This window comes from Alligator sinensis, unplaced genomic scaffold (genome assembly GCF_000455745.1).
Source record: "Alligator sinensis unplaced genomic scaffold, ASM45574v1 scaffold756_1, whole genome shotgun sequence".
In the NCBI taxonomy this organism is placed as follows: Eukaryota; Metazoa; Chordata; order Crocodylia; family Alligatoridae; genus Alligator; species Alligator sinensis.
This window is the reverse complement of record NW_005843459.1, coordinates 22,765-41,694: the sequence shown is the minus strand read 5'-3', so window position 1 is coordinate 41,694 and position 18,930 is coordinate 22,765. Positions and strand designations below refer to the sequence as shown.

The 18,930-nt window shown below is 49.4% G+C and overlaps 1 protein-coding gene across 1 annotated transcript in view; it reads left to right on the top strand.

The window, feature by feature from the left end:
- Nucleotides 1–3,631, top strand: part of LOC112548727 (C-type lectin domain family 1 member A-like) — a 12,385-nt gene extending 8,754 nt beyond the window's left edge. Inside the window, exons 6-9 of the mRNA XM_025195304.1 lie at nt 276–378; nt 1,491–1,496; nt 2,325–2,461; nt 3,484–3,631. Of these exons, the coding sequence (XP_025051089.1) occupies nt 276–378; nt 1,491–1,496; nt 2,325–2,461; nt 3,484–3,631 (394 nt within the window). The remainder of the gene's footprint in view (nt 1–275; nt 379–1,490; nt 1,497–2,324; nt 2,462–3,483) is intronic.
- Nucleotides 3,632–18,930: the final 15,299 nt, after the last annotated feature.

Genomic DNA, 18,930 nt, shown 5'->3' with positions numbered 1-18,930 from the left:
CAGCCCCTGACTTGGGGAAGTGCCCCAAGTGCTTGTACTGGGTCAAGCACCCATTGGACGATCAGGCCTGTGTTTTCCAAGGTGCGCAGAGCCAGAAGTGAGTCCAGAGCCTTGGATGGTGGCAGCGGGAACCCCAGGCTAGCGGGTGTGCTCCGGGGAAGGGGTCGGCCGGACGGGAGGCACCCTAAGGGAGGCACTCGGAGCCTGGAAGGTGGTCGGGAGCAGGGAGGTGGGCGGCTCAACGCAGGAGCGCCCCCTACTGGCCCGCCACACACATCCTATCTCTTTTCTCCTGAAAAAGGAACTTGGGAAAAGTGTAATTCCTCCTGCATTTCACAATCTGCCCAGCTGCTCACCATTGAGGGTGGAGAAGAGCTGGTGAGTGAATGTTTCCTGTAATACTATATCAATGCAAAATGTCTAGCTGAATGGACCCAGAGGAGCCAGGTCCAGGGGCTTGGCTTTCTCTAGCACGGTCTCAACTGGGGAATTTGAGAAGGTTCCTGAGAGCTGGTGGGTTGATAAGTGCAATACACACTAGAGGCCTCCCCAGTCTTGGGATTTGAATTATGGGATTGCAGATAGCCATTCCCCACAGTACAGGGTAAGAAGGGAAGACCACAGCACTGTCAACTGAGTACACGAGCCTGGGAGCAGAGCGGGGATCAGCAGCCATGGCTTGTGTTTCAGGAAGGACTGGGCAGAGCCCACCATCTGTGTTGCACTGTGTGTAGGGTGCTTAACCCTGAATCACCCCCAGTGAGGGTGAGGGCCAAAATAGCACAAGCATCCCAATGGTCTGCACCCTCAGCCAGAATATTAAAGTGATTTTAGACTCCGAAAAAGCGTAGGGTCTTCTAAAAAAAGGTTCTGCACTGATGGGTTCCCATGTACAGCATGATAGGGATTTCTTTCACAGACAAAATTTGTGTATTTTCTTTTAGATAGTCAGTGCACAGAAAATATCCAAAGCCCCAGGGCCTGGCTCTCTATTGTCCTCCTTCTCCTCAGTTGGCCCATCTTCCATGTTAGAAGGTGGAAAGGGGTTTGACTTGCCTGAACACACTACTCAAGGGGAAAACTGTGGTCTAAGGAAGACATCAAAGGCTGCAGTGTAACCTCTGGCAAAACAAAGCCTGGGCCCTAGGGCTGTTCCCATTATGAATTCTGGGAGAATATATTTAACTGGGTTCCTGCCATCACCCTTAATTATATTCACAGATGCTAATGGAACTGTCCTGGAAAACGAAAGGTCTGGGCTGCAATGCTTAATATAGCAGGCCCAATTGCCTTTTGCGGGGGAGGTAAAGTGTAGGTGAGCAAGCAGGCTGTAACCCTGGAAGTGAGAACCCAACATTACATACAGGGGTGAGCTCTGCACCAAGGCCTGCAGGAGTAGTGTGTGTGGGGAACTGGCAGGACACAGCTAGCGCTCTCCAGGCATTCTCACTCTCCGACAGCTGAAAGAATTCACTTTGTCTCTATTTTAGGATTTCATAATGTCACAACCCAAAGGGTGTGATTTTTGTTTGTGTGCGCTTCGGCACTGCTAAATTGTTCCCGCTAAATTGCAGCTTCCTTGCACGGTGGAGTTTTCTGCTGCAAAAGAGAACCCCGGTGCGGGGAGGATTTCCCACCAATTTGAAGCTTTTTTTGCAGGGTGCATTTCTTTGTTGCAGCACAGAAATGCTCATTGCAAAGAGTTCCCGCCATTTGTATGCTAATTCAAGTCCCATTATTGGCCAGTTCTAAATTATTCACACGTGGCGGCTAGTGATTGGCTTGCTAGCCGTACAAAAGGCTTGCGCGGTTTCCGGACCCAGTGCATTTAAAGCAGGCAACAGAGGTCTGATCAACCTCTAGCCTCTCCCCATCGCCAAGCGCAGTCCAGACGTATCCCTTCCCGCGCGCAAGAGAACCGGACCTACGGAGCCTAGCAAACTTCATGTGGATGAGTGAACAGGAGAACCCACGGAGCCTAGCAAACTTCGCGTGAGCCCTTACAACCGGCCTCAGAGCTCTTCTACCCGGGTTCGAGTCCTGCAGGTTTATTTTTCCCGTCGCCGAAACCCATTGTGACGTACCCTCGTGCCCTGCAGGTTCGAGTTTTGTTTTCTTTCCTGTCTGTAACCGCAACTTAAGCAAGTTTTCAGCCTGCACCACTGCCATCTCGGTGTAAGTAAACAATCTTTTAAACTACCGATACGCGTTTGTGCCTAATTCCAGCTCGACGGCCTTCCCTCTCCAACCCGGCGTGCCCGGGCTGCTGGCCACAGCCTGCGTGCAGCACGAAAAAGGGCTCGGGTCGCTCCTGGCCCGCACACATAAAAAAAGTATTATTTCAATATTTTGAAGTTCATGACAGTATTCCCCGGTACTACGCATTCTGGATTGGACTGTCGTATGATCCTGGATCCAGGAAGTGGCTCTGGGCAGATGACTCGGATCTCTCCTCTGGCTTGTAAGTCTATATCACTAGGATGTCCTCACCTCTGCACCAGCCTGCATCATTGGCACCACTATGCAATTCACCATGGAGCTGGGGGCTAAAGACTGCACCAGACAAATGGGCTCTTGAACTTTGCTAGAGACTCACCTGGCAATAGACCCCACACCCCAGTGCAGGTCCCAAACAACCCCAACCTTTCATAAACTCCCATTTCCCAATGCTCCTACTGAGCTGTGGTCTGATCAAATCTAACTCTTGACATGTGTGAGGGGTCTTTCATTCTAATGCCCCAGAAGCATACCTAAAGTTTGAAAGCCCAGGAGAAACTGGCGTGGTGGTCTTGGGGAAGTCTGTGAGTGCAACAGGAGAGGGGAGGAACAGGGCCATGACACCTCACTTTGCTAACATCTCTCTCCATAACAAACGTCTATTCTAAGGTCCATCATCACTTTGGAAAGAGCAGCCAGTTGGGGCTGCTCAAAGATTCACAGCATTTGTTCATTACAAGGGAGCATGAGATGGTGGGAAAGGGGAGGTAGTATACTGAAGAGTCACTTGATACATGAGTTTATATGATAGGTACCGTCGGCACTCGGGTGATCTGTGATTGCATATGAAAGTATGGAGGCTTTCTCTCGCTCGTTATGGGAATGGGGACCCCTCAGGGAATAACAGTCAGCTACAGGAGGCAGACACACAAGAGCAAACACCATGTTTCATTCCAGGAGCAATTTCTGGCAAGGGGAAGATTAGGTGACAAAGGGATGCAGATGGCCAGAATGTGATCTGAGGTACACCCTATCTAGTACAATGTGCCATGAGCAAGAAGGGATCCTGTGTTTGGATAGTCTAGTCTCACCCAACCAGTCTTTTCCTTGAGCAGCAAACCATCCCTGATCTTCCTTCTGTTAGGTCATTGTTCAGCATAGCCCACTGTCAGTACAACCAGGTCCGAGAGCCCTCCAGCCCTGTGTCTTGGTGTGGTGAGTTCAGGGAGGTGGACATGAACTGTAAACTATGGACTTGTATTCCAGGTTTGATATCCAAGACCTCAGTATGAAGAATGATCAGGACAGAGTTTGTGCCTATATCCACGGTGGGAGACCTAAAGGTGGCGTCTGTGGAGAAACTCATTTCTGCATTTGTGAGAAGAGAAGTAAGGAATGGGTAGGGACACATTAACAGGAAAACCCCACCAGTTGTGTTCCCCACAGGGGACTGATCAAAGTCATAACTGCAGCAGGGAGATGAGTGAGGCAGTGTGGAAGTGCACCCTTCATGCAAGAACCTGGAATCCTCTGCTGTCGTGTTCAGAGAGAACAAGAAAATCCTAAACTGCATCATTGGGCAGGCTAGCTCGGGGTAGGGTGGGATGCCACATAGACATAGGCCAACATCATCTATTTCTGCTTCCTTGGGAATGTCATGTGTGTGCCTATTTCCCAAATAATTTCCCCATCAGCACACCTGCATGTGCTGGAGCCAACAGACATGGGGCCTTCCTACTTAAATCCCCAGATCTCACTTTCTTCATTTTGTAATTTGAGTATCCATTGGCAACCACTTGGGCAAAGAGAAAGTCCCAGGAGGCAAGGGTGTGTTCGGCCATAGGGGCATCACAGACACCTGCAAATGAGAGATGCAAAAGTGCCTGCCATCCTGCAGTGACTGCCCCTCCCCAGGCGCAGATGCACCCTGTTCTTTGCAAGGCAGAGTCTGGTATTGCCCAACTACCAGAGCCCTATGGCTGGGGTTTCCTTCATTCCCCTAGGGAGACTCCATGTCCTCTATATGTTATGGGATTTGTCCCTTGCTTCTGAAATAAACCATTGCCCATTATCCCTGTGTCTTTTTGTATGAATAATGGAGGTGGAGAGGTCAGAAACAGGGGCACTCCCCTTGGCAACTCTGCTAGGTCCAGTATCATACCAGGATGTGAGTGGCCGGGACTGGAGGTGACCTCAGGGTCAGGAGAAGCTGGGAAGTCAGAAGCCAGGAGATCTGTTTGGAGGACCAAGTGGAGGATCCAGAGGGTCAGGCAGAGAGCGATGTCAGGCCTGCCAGCTCAGGTACCTAAGGAATCTGTTACCTAGTAGTAGCATGCACCAGGGATGCAACAGCTTAGGTACAGCCTGTCACAACCCAAAGGGTGTGATTTTTGTTCTTGTGTGCTTCGGCACTGCTAAATTGTTCCCGCTAAATTATAGCTTCCTTGCACGGTGGAGTTTTCTGCTGCAAAAGAGAACCCCGGTGCAAGGGAGAATTTCCCGCCAATTTGAAGCTTTCTTTGCAGGGTGTATTTCTTTGTTGCAGCACAGAAGTGCTGGTTGCAAAGAGTTCCTCCCATTTGTATGCTAATTCGAGTCCCATTATTGGCCAGTTCTAAATTATTCACATGTAGCGGCTAGTGATTGGCTTGCTAGCCGTATAAAAGGCTTGAGTGGTTTCCGCCCAAGTTGGACGACTCCACGAACACCAGGAGGAAGAGACTTCACGCTGTGTGAAGATCTCTAAGCGCTGCAGATCCTTATGGACCCAGTGCATTTCAAGCAGGCAACAGAGGTCTGATCAGCCTCTAGCCTCTCCCTGTCGTCGATCGCAGCCTAGACATATCCCTTCCTGCGCGCAAAAGAACCGGACCCACGGAGCCTAGCAAACTTCGTGTGAGTGCTTGCCAGACGACCGGCTTCAGAGCTCTTCTACCCGGGTTCGAGTCCTGCAGGTTTATCTTCCCGTCGCCGAAAACCCATTGCGACGTACCCTCGTGTTTTGCATCTCCCGTCACCGAAAACCCCTTGCGATGTACCCTCGTGCCCTGCAGGTTCGAGTTTTGTTTTGTTGTCTGTCTGTAATCGCAACTCAAGCAAGTTTTCCAGCCTACACCACTGCCATCTCGGTGTAAGTAAACAATCTTTTAAAACTACCGCTAAGCGTTTGTGCCTAATTCCAGCTCGACGGCCTTCCCTCTCCGACCCAGCGTGCCCGGGCTGCTGGCCACAGCCCACGTGCAGCACGGAAAAGGGCTCGGGTCGCTCCCGGCCCGCACACAGGCTTGAGCCTTGTTGCTCAGACACTTCCTCATCCAAGACGGGTTTATATGGGAAGGGTTAAGAGGAGGTCAGTTGACCTTGGCTGGGCACTCTGGTGTCAGGGACTCGGCGTGTGCCTACGCCCAGGCAGAGGTTTCTGGCCACCTGTGTCTGCTCCAATGTTCTGTTTTGGAGAATGTATATTGGGGTGAGCATCACATCGCAGAGGCTAAGGACCTGGGTCCAAGACCATGGTCTGACAGGTGGGGCAGATCCACAGCTGAAATGGATCTGTGTGGTGTGCCCAGGTTGGCAGTACCATTGGAAAGGAGTGGGGAGTTTGGTGTCAGGCATTCTCCCACTTATGCCAGCAATGCCACTGGCCTGTGTTACCCTGGCTTTCCTGTTGGGGCTGCAGAAACGTGTGTTTCTAAGCAAACAGCACTGACCATATCTCGGGCTGGGAACACCACTGCTTCCTGTGCTGTTCAGAAGCTAAATGAGGTAGAGGCAGTTCTGGCTGAGCCCTGCACCTGGAGTACAGGAGGGAGAGCCACCTTGCCCTGCAAGGGGGTTGGATCCCAGTCAGGCACTGTCCCTCCCCTCAGTGTCCAAAGTGGGGCTCAGGACCCAGGATGCTGCTGGTCATGGTACTGGTGATGCTGCTGCTGCTCTGGAGAGCTGAGTGATAAAAAAGGGGGAAAGAGAGAACATGATGAAGGGAGGGGCAACCATTTCCCAGTCTCTGCCTATCCCTGCAAGTACCAGAGCAGCCCTAACTTGGGGAATGTCCCTGAGAACATCAAGTCAAAGGCCTGGGGCCAACAGGCTCCAACATGGGTGTTTCCAGGTCCCCCATCCCCTCAGTCCTTCATGAATGCGGAACTGTGCATGTCCCGACATCCCCCCACTTACCAGGCCTCTGCCTGGGAACATCCCAGGGTCCCAGGACAACCATCCCCCAGAACGTGTGCTTTGGGGATGAGCAACACCTGTACTACTGATGCCTGTTCTGCTGGTGACCTGTTGTGTCGGGAGGTAATGAGCTGTGAGCTTAAAGCTCATTGGGCTTCACTGAACATCCTGTGTAAAGGCATCTGGAATATGGGCTATATTCTTTCATAGAAAAGCCATGTTCCCAGGGGAGCACCCATGTCTCTCATGCTCGTGTGCAGCCACTTCTCCATTTCTGACCACTCCTCCTAGTCTGTACAGCCATCCCCGCACAGCAGCAATGAACTGAAGGAGACTCCCTGTGACCACTGAATCAAAGTCTGGGGCCAAAAGGCTCAAAGCTGAGTGTTTACAGTTCAGCCCCCAAACACATATTCAGACCTCTCCATCACCACAGCCCTTCACAAGCACTGAGCAGGGAATGTCCCATGCATCTTTTCTTCCTACCCAGACCTTTCCCTAGCGCAGGGGTTGGCAACACCTGGCATACATGCCGAGCATGGCACATGAGGAAATTTTACTTGGCACACCACAGCCAGCCCTGGCTCTGGGTAGCTGCTGGAGCCCAGGATGCTCCCAGCACCCCAAGAGGCCACAGTAGGTGCCTGCTCCACTTCTGGAGGGAGTCTGTTCCAGGTCTTGGGGACTCAGACAGTAAATAATTTTTTCTCTTATGTCCAGCCTAAAATGGTCTTGGAGGAGTTTATGAACCCTGGTCCTTGTTTTTTCCTTAGGATGCTCTGGTGAACAGACATTCTCCCAGTTCCCGATGTACACCCCTTACGTACTTATAAGCAGTCACCGTGTTCCAGGTCTTGGGGACTCAGACAGTAAATAATTTTTTCTCTTATGTCCAGCCTAAAATGGTCTTGGAGGAGTTTATGAACCCTGGTCCTTGTTTTTTCCTTAGGATGCTCTGGTGAACAGACATTCTCCCAGTTCCCGATGTACACCCCTTACGTACTTATAAGCAGTCACCGGGTGCCCCCTGAGCCTGCACTTTTCCAGGCTGAAGAGTCCCATGGCTATCAGCCTGTCTTCATAAAGCCTGTTCTCTTGCCCTCTGATCATGCACATGGATCTCCTCTGCACTCTCTCAAGCTTCTCAACATCCTTCTTGAATTGTGTAGCCCAGAATTGGATGTAGTACTCCAGCTGCAGCCTCACCAAGGCCGAGTACAGAGGGAGGATGACGTCCTAAGATTTACTTGAGAAGCATCTATGGATGCAAGCCAGAGTTTTGTTTGCTTTACCAGCTGTAACATCACATTGGTGGCTCATGTTTATCTTGTGGGCAATCATGACCCCCAAGTCTCTTTCAGCAGTGGCGCTAGCAAGTGTAGCACTGCCGAGCCTAAAAGCATGCTGCGGGGTTTTTTTTCCCCAAGGTGGAGTACCTTACATTTATTGGTATTGAACATCATCAAGTTTCTATCTGCCCACTTACTAAGTTTATCCAACTCAACCTGGATCACTAGCCTGTCCTCAGGTGTGGACGCTATGCCCCAAAGTTTAGTGTCATCAACGAACTTAGCCAGTGCACTTCTGACACCAATGTCCACATCGTTGATAAAGATTTTATCCCAGAGAGACTCTAGTCATCCTTCCTGGGTGCCAATGTCAATTTGCAGGGCTATGTAGCTGTCCTTGACATAGAGAGCTACACCCCTACCCCGTTTATCTTTACCATTTCACCTCTACAGTGTACAGCCATCTATACCTGGGGCATAGGTGGAGTCATAGGTGGAGTCATAGGTGGAGTCTTACCAGGTCTCTGTTATTTCTATGAGGTCATAGTCATTCTTGTTTAGCAGGAGAACCAGTTTCTCCTGTTTATTCCCCAATCTTCTGGCATTGGTGTACAGGCAGGTAAGTGTCCCACTGGGGGCCCCTGCTTTCCCTGCACATGGTTCCAGGGCTAGGGTAGGGGTGGGTTCCCTTAAGTGCCTTAGCCTTCTGGGTTTACAAAGGTTGCCTAGTGGGCTTGCAGTGGTGGTAATCCCCACAATCCACAGTGGGCTTAGTTTAAAGCCCAGTTGAGCAGGTCAGACAGTCTGGCTGAGAAGAGCCTCCTCCCCAGTGGAGTGAGGTGAAGGCTGTCTCTCCCCAGCAGATCACTGCCTCTCTCATCAGAGTGGACTGTGATCATAGAAGCCAAAGCCTTCCCGATGACACCAGTGCCACAGTCTTTGGTTGACTACCTCAACCCATCCTCCTCAGCCCATGTCCCACAACTGGGAGGAGTGAGGAAAAGACCACCTGAGCCCCCAACCCCTTTAGCCCTGCTCCCAGAGCCCTGTAGTCTCTCATGATTGCTCCGAGCTGTGTCATTCGTGCCCATGTGGATAAGAAGCATAGGGTAGTGAAAGTTGGTCCATATCGTTGTCAAAATAGAATCAAAACCTATTGCAGGGCCAAGAAAAGGACATCTGGGGATGCAATGAGGTCAGAGAACCCCATTACTGCTGGGAGCAGGAGATGCAGCTGAGCTGTGGGGAGGGGAGGGGAGGGAAGGGGAGACACTGCTCTTAACAGGCACGTGCATGAAATAGTAGAGGCAGAAAGAATTCAGTTTTTTTCTGTGACTATGTAATTTCCCAGACTGGTAGTTCCAGGTTGCTATATTCTCTGTCATACAGTTTATGTCTTCCCTGTTCTCCCTGTAAATGGCAACAGTTTTGTGGATTTTTCTCATGGATCTATTGTTCTTCAAACCTGACAATGCCCTGTGAGTGGCAGCCATTAGGGCTGTGCAAAATTTTGCCAGCCGTTTTGTTATGATGCTGTTTCGACTTGTTTTGAGCTCAAAACAGTGAAATTGAAATAAAATGAAAGGCTTCAAAACAACCTCAAAATGAAACGTGGCCAGTCAAAACATTTCAAAAGTGCAGTTCATAGGCTCATCTGCAGGTGCTTCCTCAGGCTGAGAAAGTGTTTTTCAACCCCAAAGCTGGCATCCCAGGCAGCTAAGCTGAGCTCACCTGGAGCCCCACAACCAGAAAGCCTCAGCCCTGTCAAAGATGTCATGGGTCTAGGCTTTCCCCAGCCAGGACTGTGTGCATGCGTGTGATGGCTAGATGTTATGGTGCCTCCTTCCTGACTTTCACAAGGGGGATCCTCAGTCCTGGCATTTCCTGGGGCTGCTACACCATCAGCGGTCCCAGCAGGCCTCCTGACCAGGCACAGTGAAGTTTTAGTGGTCATGCCCAGGACCTTGGACCTCCTCCTTCTCCATAATCCCTGCCCATACATCCAAGTTCATCCTGGCATGGGAGCTCAGCAGGGACATGTTCTTCCCCTGCTGGCTGGTGATGCAGTGAGTGCCACCTGAAAATCAGAGAATGGGGCATTAACTGGTTTAAAAAAAAAAAACAATAACCAGAAATAAGTGTGGACAGAGTGAGGAGGGTGGCACTCACTCCATCTGCAGGTGGAGCTTGGGGAACCCCAGTAGTGGGGGGTTCACCATGAAGAATACCAGCTGCTCCACCAAACCAGGATCCAATGAAGTGGGGTGGGGTGTCACAACATCCCCAGCATTGCTGAACACCCTCTCACTCAGAACACTAGTCGGTGGAAAGGACAGGTGTCCCCGGGCAACTGTGGCCAGGTTCTGCTACATCTGGCTGTGGGTTGCCCAATAAGCCAAGGGGTTGCAGTCCAGCAGCTCCACCCAGCTGCTGGGTGTGTCTGGCCCCCACATTGAAGCCATGCCCTTGGCATACATTGGCAGTGGTTGGTGCAGAGGAGACTGGCTGGTGCTGGTGCTGGGAGTGCTGGCACGGGAAAGTGGCTCCCCCTCTTCCACATCCCCTTGCCTCTGCTGAGCACCTCCATCCAGTGATAGAGGGTATTAGTGCTGCCAGTGCACATACTCCCCTTCACCCTCAAAACACACATTCCTGCCAGCATGTGGACTGTACTGGACCACAATGGATCCAGCCATTTCCTGATGCCCTTTTTCAGCTGCCCCACCAGTGCCTGCATAACTGGTGATAGTGGCTTGCCTTCGCCAGAAACATTGATCCCCTGGATCTTCTCCAAGTTCCTTCACTATGGAGATCACCTACCTAAGCAGGACATCGCCAGTGCTCAGTGTCTCAGTGGCCTCAAGGAATAGCTTGAGGACAACCAAGATCTGGAAGATGGTATCCCACTTGGCTTTGTTAAGGAGGCAGCTGATCCCAATCTCCCCAAGCAAGGCCATCTCATGAGTTCCACTGAGTCTCCACAGCCTTCATGATTTTGTACTGTGGGATGCTCAGTTCTGCCTGCTTCTCCCACAGCATCTTTCCCCCCTTGATGCTGTGGTGGAAGTAGCATTATGGGCAGCCCTGTCCCCCTCCAAGGCATCCCTGACTATGAGGTGCAGCGTGTGTGCCACACAGCAGATGCCAACAAAGTTGACATCACGGACCACCTTGACCATATTGGTCCCACTGTCAGTGACCATGAACCCGTGGGTGAGCTTGTCTTGCCCAACGAGCCACCCCAACACCATGCGGTTCATGGCCACCATGATCTCCCTTGCCACGTGGGACTCAGCCACCACCTCCGCTTGAAGGAGAGCCCACCGACGCCCTGACTGATCACACCAGTGCCCTGTGAGGGAGAGGTAGGCCTGATCTCCACCCTGGCTGCTCCAGATGTCTGAGCTGAAGTGCAAAGCTACCTGTGCCCCTACCTTCTGCAGCTCCTCCCTCAAGTACTCCCTCCATGCTTCATACAGGAAGGGCCCCACTGTCCTGATAAAGGTGGTGCTTATGGGCATGTGGTATGATGGGACCATGAATGCCATGAGCTGCTTGAACCCTGTCCACTCAACTGAGGAGAAGGGCTAGCCATCCAAAGCAAGCATCTCCCCAACACTCTCACCTCACTTGCCTTTGGAACATTTTCCCACTATGTCTCCACCTTCCCCCCACCACTCCAGGGTTACCTGCCTCTGCTTCATGGGTATGTGGGCTTTGGAAAGAGAGGGAGACTTGCCTTTGGGCATGCTCCCACTGGTGCCAGGCTGAGAAGGCAGCAGCATCCCCATGGTGGTGAAGTGTTTCACCTCCGTGCCCTGGCTGATGTGCCTTCAGCACTGCTGGAAGATAGCATACATGGGATCATCTGCCACCTCAAATGATCCCACACTACACTACCCCTACCCCGACCCCCTACCACTTCTGGGTTGAAGGTGGGTATCCTGCCTTATACACCTCCTCAGCAGGCAGAGGCACAACAAGAGGGGAATCTGAGCCACCTGTTCCCACAACCTCCTCTGAGGTGCCTTCCTCAGAAGGAGACCTGGCTCTAGGGGAACTTTGAGGGGTGTGGATCACAAACTCAGATCCCCTCTTGGTCCCTAGAATTTCCTTAGCTAAGGTGCTTAGGTCCCCTGGTTCCACATCCAGGTCTGATTCTGGCACTGGAAGGGTCATGCTGGGAGATGAAATTGGGGTGGAAGAGACTGTCATTCTGCTGCTGGTGGCTATTTCTGGTATTAGGTGAGGTGGTGCAGGTGCAGGAACAGGTACTGCTTCCACTTCCTTGCTCCCACTGGCAGCAGAAGTCTCATAGCTACCAGGAAAATGGATACATCTATGTTTGTGGCAGGGGGGAACTTTCAGTTCTACCTCTCCCTCTACCCCCTCTAGCCCTTCTCTCTCCCCTGCCAGAAGACCTGGTACCTGCTTTTCAAGCACGCTTCATATTAATCTTTCCTGTGCTGAAAAATATGTCTTTGTGTGTGAACAGTTCTAATATCTCGTCATCTGCTTCTCTTCCCTTCTTCTGTGTTGTGTTTAATAATATCTCTTCTTCTATGATGTATGTGTGTCTGACTTCTTCTGTGTTGTGTTTAGTCTGTATCTGTGTGTAACTACATAATATCTCTTCTTCTTGGTGAATGAGTGTGAGTGTGTGTAATGCATACGCTTTCCTGCACAGTGATGGATCACACTGCCAGGGAAAACACAGCTTTCATTTTTAAAAGTGTGGGAGGAAAAACCAAGAACAAATAAGAGGGTTTTGGGGGAAGAATAAGTTGAAAGAAATGGATTGGATAGGGATAAGTAAAGGGATTCTAGTTAGTAAGCTGTATCCAATCCTTTCCAAGAACAGAAACGGCCAGGAGACTGACTAGGAAGGAAGCCAAGGCAGTCCAGTACCTTTCAGACTCTGTTGCTCAGGCAGAAACAGCTCCCAAAAGGTACAGAAAGGATGCAGACAGAGGGTTATATGCTGTTTCTAGGTCCCTCCCCCAAAGCACTCCAATTGGAAGGGGACTCAGGGAAAGGTCACAGTCACCGTCCAGCTAGAGATGTCAGTCTTTCTCACTTCCTCCCCCTCCCCGCAGAGCAGTCCTCTTGGAATTACCCAGGTGAGGCCATGCCACACAAAGTGCAGCCCTAGGGTCTCAATCTTTCTTGCCTGTGTTCACCTGGCCTCGTTATTCAGTACTCCTATGTTAAAGGAAACTCAAACTTACCAGCTCCTCTCTGCTCTCTATTGTGAGCAACCCAGCAGATATTTACACTGTCCCCAAGTTCTTTTTTCCATAGAAAAGAGGCAGGATCTCTCCTGGTTGGCAATCCACAGTGCTGCACTCTTCTCCTTGGAACAAACAAACACCGCAGATCAGCTCACCTCATTCCCCCAACATGCCTTGCTGGGGATGTTGCTGTCAGGATCACAGGGATTTCACACTCTCTGTGCTCCTCCAGCTCCACCTACATCTCCCAGGTCTTGCTGTGAGGGGATCTCATGGGCTGTAAATGGCAAGGCGTGTTCCTGCCACAGACATCTAATTGGGGTGGGACTTCTTCATCAGGAGTGGCAGCTGCTGTCAAGCAGGGGCTGATTTCCTTGGCTGTGAGTGGGTGAGCAAAAGGTTAGACAGCCATTGCCATCTTAGCTAAGGGCAGACCAGCCTTCTGAGCCTGAACTGGGTCAGGATGTTGAGGTCTTGTTTCCAGCAACCAGAGGTAGGCAGGAACCAGGAGCACCAGGCCTACATGTCCAAAACCAGCTCTGAAGCCACTCATGGACAGTACTACTTATAGGGGATTTGGTCTTATACCTCCTGATAGACTTTGAAAGGTCATAGATAGATTTCATAGATTTTTAGGATTGGAAGGGACATCAGTAGATCATTGAGTATGATACCCTGCCCTGGGCAGGAAAGAGCTCTGGGATCAGATGACTCCAGCTAAGTGCTTGTCTAGACTCCTCTTAAAGACCCCCAAAGTAGGGGAGAGCACCATCTCCTTTGGAAGTCCATTCCAGATTTTGGCAACTCTCGCCATAAAGATTTTTTTCCAAAAGTCTAATCTAAATCTGCTCTCCATCAGTTTATGGCCATCGTTCCTAGTAACCCCAGGGGGCGCACTGGTAAACAGAGTATCCGCTAGTCCTTTCTGCCCGCTTCCATCAAAGAATCTGTAGACAGCCACAAGATCCCCTATCAGCCCTCTTTTGCAGAGGCTGAAAAGATTCCGGTCCCTCAATTACTCCTCATAGGATCTTACCTGAAGGCTCTTAACCATCCCTCTTGAAGTGTGGTGCTCAGAACTAGATGCAGTGCTCCAGCTGCGGTCTTACCAATGCTGCATAGAGGGGAAGTATCACCTCCTTAGACCTGCTCCTGGTGCACCTTCTAATGCAAGAAAGAATGTGGTTAGGTTACTTATCATTTTGTTACATTGATGACTCATGTTCATTTTGGAGTTGATTATGACTCAGAGATCCCTTTCTGCTGATGTGCTGCTTAGAAAGTCACCAACCAGCCTGTAGGTGTGTTGGTGATTCTTTCTCCCTAGATGTAGCACTTTGCATGTATCTGTTGAACTGCATCCTTTTCTGCTCTGCCCACTTTCCCAATCCGTCCAAATCCACCTGAATCCGCTCCCTGCCCTCCAGTGTGTTTACTTGGGCCCATAATTTAGTGTTGTCTGCAAACTTGGACAGAGTGCTTTCTACACCCTCATCCAAGTCACTGATGAAGATATTGAATAGCACTGGTCCAAGGAACTCCACTGCCCACATTTTTCCAGGTCCCATCCACCACCACCCTCTAAGTGCATCTTATAAGCCAATTCTCCACACACCTGGCCATGTAATAATTTGTCACAACTTCTTAATTTATTTATAAGAATGGGATATGACACTGTATGAAAGGCCTTTTTAAAATCCAAGTAAATGACATCTACCTCATCTCCTGCATCTAAGCATTTTGTGACCTGGTCATGAAAAGAACAAGGTTAGTCAGGCAGGATCTACCTACCATGCTGGTTGCCCTTCAGTGATATTTTTCCTACTGGACTCCCACAAATGTGATCCTTAATACTTTTTTTAAAGGTTTTCCCAAGGATAGAGGTGAGGCTATCCGGTCTATAGTTACCCAGATCATCCTTTCTCCCCTTCCTGAAAATTGGGACCGCAATGACCCTTTTCCACTTGGACCCGTCCTGAGCACCACGCGTGCTCAAACATCCATTCCAGTGGTTCTGCTATGACACTGGCCAATTCTTTCAGCACCTTCTGATGAAGATCATCAAGGCCTGCTGACTTAAACACGTCCAGCCCCTTCAAATGCCCCTTCACTGGTCAGCGTTAACTCTTGGTGGGCTGGAGTCCCTCTTGTGCCTGTCTATAGCCCCTTTGGGAGATATGTATTTATCCATGTTCAGGAACACAGATGGAAAGAACTCATTTAGGACCTCAGCTTTGTCCCTCCTATCTGTTACCAATTGCCCTAGCCTGTCCTGTAGGGGTCCTATGTTACCATGCACCTTCCTTTTACTCCCTATGTACCTAAAGAAGAACTTTTTGTTATCTTTAATTTTTGTTGCCAGCCTGAGTTCCATTTCTGCTTTCACCTTCCTCACTGATTCCCTACAAGCGCAAACCAACCAGGTATACTCCACCTTGGTGGCTACCTCCTGCTTCCATAGTCTGTATGCCTCTTTACCCCCTCCCTAGATTTAGAAAGTCTGTGGTGTAAAGTTGCATTTTCAGTGCACAGAAAAGCAAAGTTTTTCCCTGTTTAATGGCCCTGTGGCTTAATGTATATTTTCCCAATTTCTAAAGCTAGACACAAGACTATAGGGCAGGTTCTCAGGTGTCAAGCAGCCTAGCTCCAGGGAGTTCAGCAAAGTTAGATCCACTTTCACCAGTTAAAGGTCTGGCCCAGAATAACCATGTGTAACATTTCAGAAGCTCTTGTAACTTCAAAGCAAAATTCTTTGGAGTACAGGAGACCACATGCATTGCACATAATCTGTTAAAAGGGTCGAAACATCCAATACTGGAAACCACAATTCAGTTGTGACCTCAGAGCTTTCCAACCACAGCAACATGGCTACCATCCAGTATGACTCAGTGCTGGCTGAGGGTAGGGTAGATATGCACCTTTATAGACTAAGTAAACAAGCTATATATAAAGAACATGTCAGAATTTTTTCTTGCTTTGAAATGCTGTACCAGTTTAAGGGGAAAAAAAAAACTAAGAATAATATTTTAAACAAAGTTTCTCCCTGATTGTTTTCTGAATTATTTTGTTTCCCCTGACAGGAAATTTATTTCAATTTGCATTCTCCAGATTATTTTAAAGCAAAACACAAAACAAAAACATTATTTTGGGTCAAACAAACATTTTTTCTTGACTTTTCTGATATGCCAGAGGATTGAACTAACCAGTTTTTGCCCTAGTATAATTGCTGTCCTGGAATAGTTCTGTTTCTGGATTAAATAGGTTTTAGACTCATGGAAATGTCAAGTGTTGGGTGCCATTTGCCTGCTCTGCCTGTTGTCTGCTTCTTTTGTGCCTTGAAACCCAGAGTCACACAACAGAATAGTATAAAATGACTGCTCTTGCTCCATGTCTCAAATTGCTTTGTCCTTTCACTAAACCCACATTAAAGTTTGGACTCTAAACAGCTTTTCACTGGGCAAAACCATACTCCAATCTTGGGAACCAACATCTCCTCTGTCGTTCCCTAAGATTGGCTTCCTACAGCCAAAATCATTATCTCAGTTTTAGCTTGACTGAATACTGTGGATTTTTTTTTTTTTTTCTGTAGGCACTGGGTGAGGATGTGAACTTCATTGACTGCTCAGAGCAGATTGAAATACTGCATTTACTTGAATATAGGATGACCTCTGCACCCCACCTCCCCATAATAATTAGATATGGAAAATGTATAAATTTGGTATAATTTTCCAGCTATAGAACCTAATTACTGGAGGCTTGTATTGAATCTACCCTCTGCCCTACAGCAGGGAAAATAAATCTTGCCAATGACACTCCCAACCTGGGGACACCCAATTAGGGTGTGGATCTCCCAATACCCCAAAGAAACCACCATGGCATGTTCCTGACATACCCCACCCATTATCCAAGCTGAGGTACACATGAGTGGTTGGAGATGGTTTATTTTCAGAACCACGGTGACATTTCTGTAGCAGATAGAGGACATGTAGCCTCCCCAGGGTGGTGGTGGAAACCCAAGCCTTTAGGGCTCCTGCTGCTGAACAGGACAAGAGCCTGTCTTGTACACATCTGTGCCTTGGCAAAAGCAGTCACCATGAGATAATGGGTGTTCCTCCATCTGATTTCCATAGGTCTATGGCTATGCACACTGTTAGTTCCTGGAACATCTTGTTTGCCAGAGGGGTTGCCAAGCTACCATGAAAACCCATAACCAGGACAGGAAAAGAAGAAGCAAGGTTGTAATGAAGGCAGGAGAGTCCCCTCTCTGCTGGCTCCAGCAGATGCAGCTCGGCTGTGGAGGAACGTGCCAAGGCCAGCATGTCTCTGAGAGAGGAAAACATGCTCTGCAATGCCAGGACACCCACATACATAGCTGGACCTGCCCTGTGGAGACACCAGGTTCCAGCCTACAATTTACCTGTGTCCTGGGGCTGCTCCCTTGGACTTCCAGGCAGGCTGGGTTTTTGGCAGGACGTCAGCCCAGAGGTGAGGTCCTCCACTTGCTGCACAAGGTTTTCTTTCCCTCTGCCCAGCTGAGACACTTAAAAATCAAGAGAACAGGACATTAGTGCGCGTTGCAATACAGGCTGCAGTGGAGCTTCACAGACCCGATGCTCTGTCCTTTGCAGTGACCCAAACCCCTTGGTTGCACTAATCCTATTTGCAGTTACAGCTACTGGACATTTTGTGGGGAGGGCACTTTTTCTTATTGCAAAAATGAGGATTTAGAAACTGGCTTTGTTCCCTGATGGCTCACCTGCCCACCTACCTCCCTGCTTATTCACGAGGAGCTTCAGGGGTGGCCCAGGATCCTGACTACAAGGATGCACATGTGCAGGAAGGCAAAGGAGTCAGGGCTCTGCTGCAGCTTCTTTTCAGAGCTGCCTCAGAGCTGGGCCTCCAGTGGCTTCCAAGCCCCCAGACAGTAAGGGAGGGATTTCATTTTGTTAAGAAATATCCAGACTCAGGCTCTGTGCTCCCATCTGAGGGTAACAAAACTTCCTAACCATCAAAAGCTTTGATGCTTTGGAATTTTTATGCAGAACTGAAATCCAGGTCCTCCCCAGCTCCATCGACCTTGTTTGGCAGAACCCTCCTGACTGGTCACAGAGCAAACTGCCTGAAGCACCTGTCCTACTTGGCACAGATCTGCTGGGATTATTCCCCCAAAGCTCCAAGGAGCTCACAGATCAACAGCAACATCATGCCTGTCCAATGCAGAGGTCTGCTCACAGCCCAAGCTCACATTTCCAAACCAGTGGTCACTTAAGAAAGCAACCCACAGATGGGGATGTGCTGGGCTAATTTTCTGCTTATAAAATCTATGACTCAAGTTGTATTTTCAGTACACAAGAGAACATAGATTTGCCCATAGGGAATAGCGCTTGGAGTGTATAAACATACTTTCCATTTCCTAAACAGACTTCAGGGCTGCCGGCCAATTATCTACTGATGTCTATGAACCTAGCTGCACAGAGTTCACCAGAGCTAGGCCTATTTGCACTAACCTGAGGGTTTAACCCAGGATAGCCACATGTACAGAGGCTGTAGCAGCTTATAACAGAAATAGCCAGCTGTACAAGAGACACACATTGCATATAATCTGCTAAAAAGGCTGAAGCAACCAGTGATGAAAGCCATAATGAAGCTGTGACCTCATTGTTTTCAGGCCAGTCTCACTGTTACCATCAAGAACGACCCAGCACAGGATGCAATGGTAATGAACTTATACACCTGCATCTAGCTGCTCCCATGACTCTACTGGACTTTGGATTTAAGAAGACATCAGTAGTTATGGGAGAGTTTCCACCTGAATTGTGAAGGGACTTAGTGCTCTGTGGCCATCTCAGCGACTTCCACATCATACCAGCCTACCTGTGTCTTTTGTAACAGACATCAGTATGTCAAGATTTTTAAGACAAACCTTGAATTCCATTTTCTCCACAGCTCCCCTCTCACCCCCCTGGTAGAGCTCAGGTGCATCTATGATTTTTTTCACAATATGGACATATTTGGAG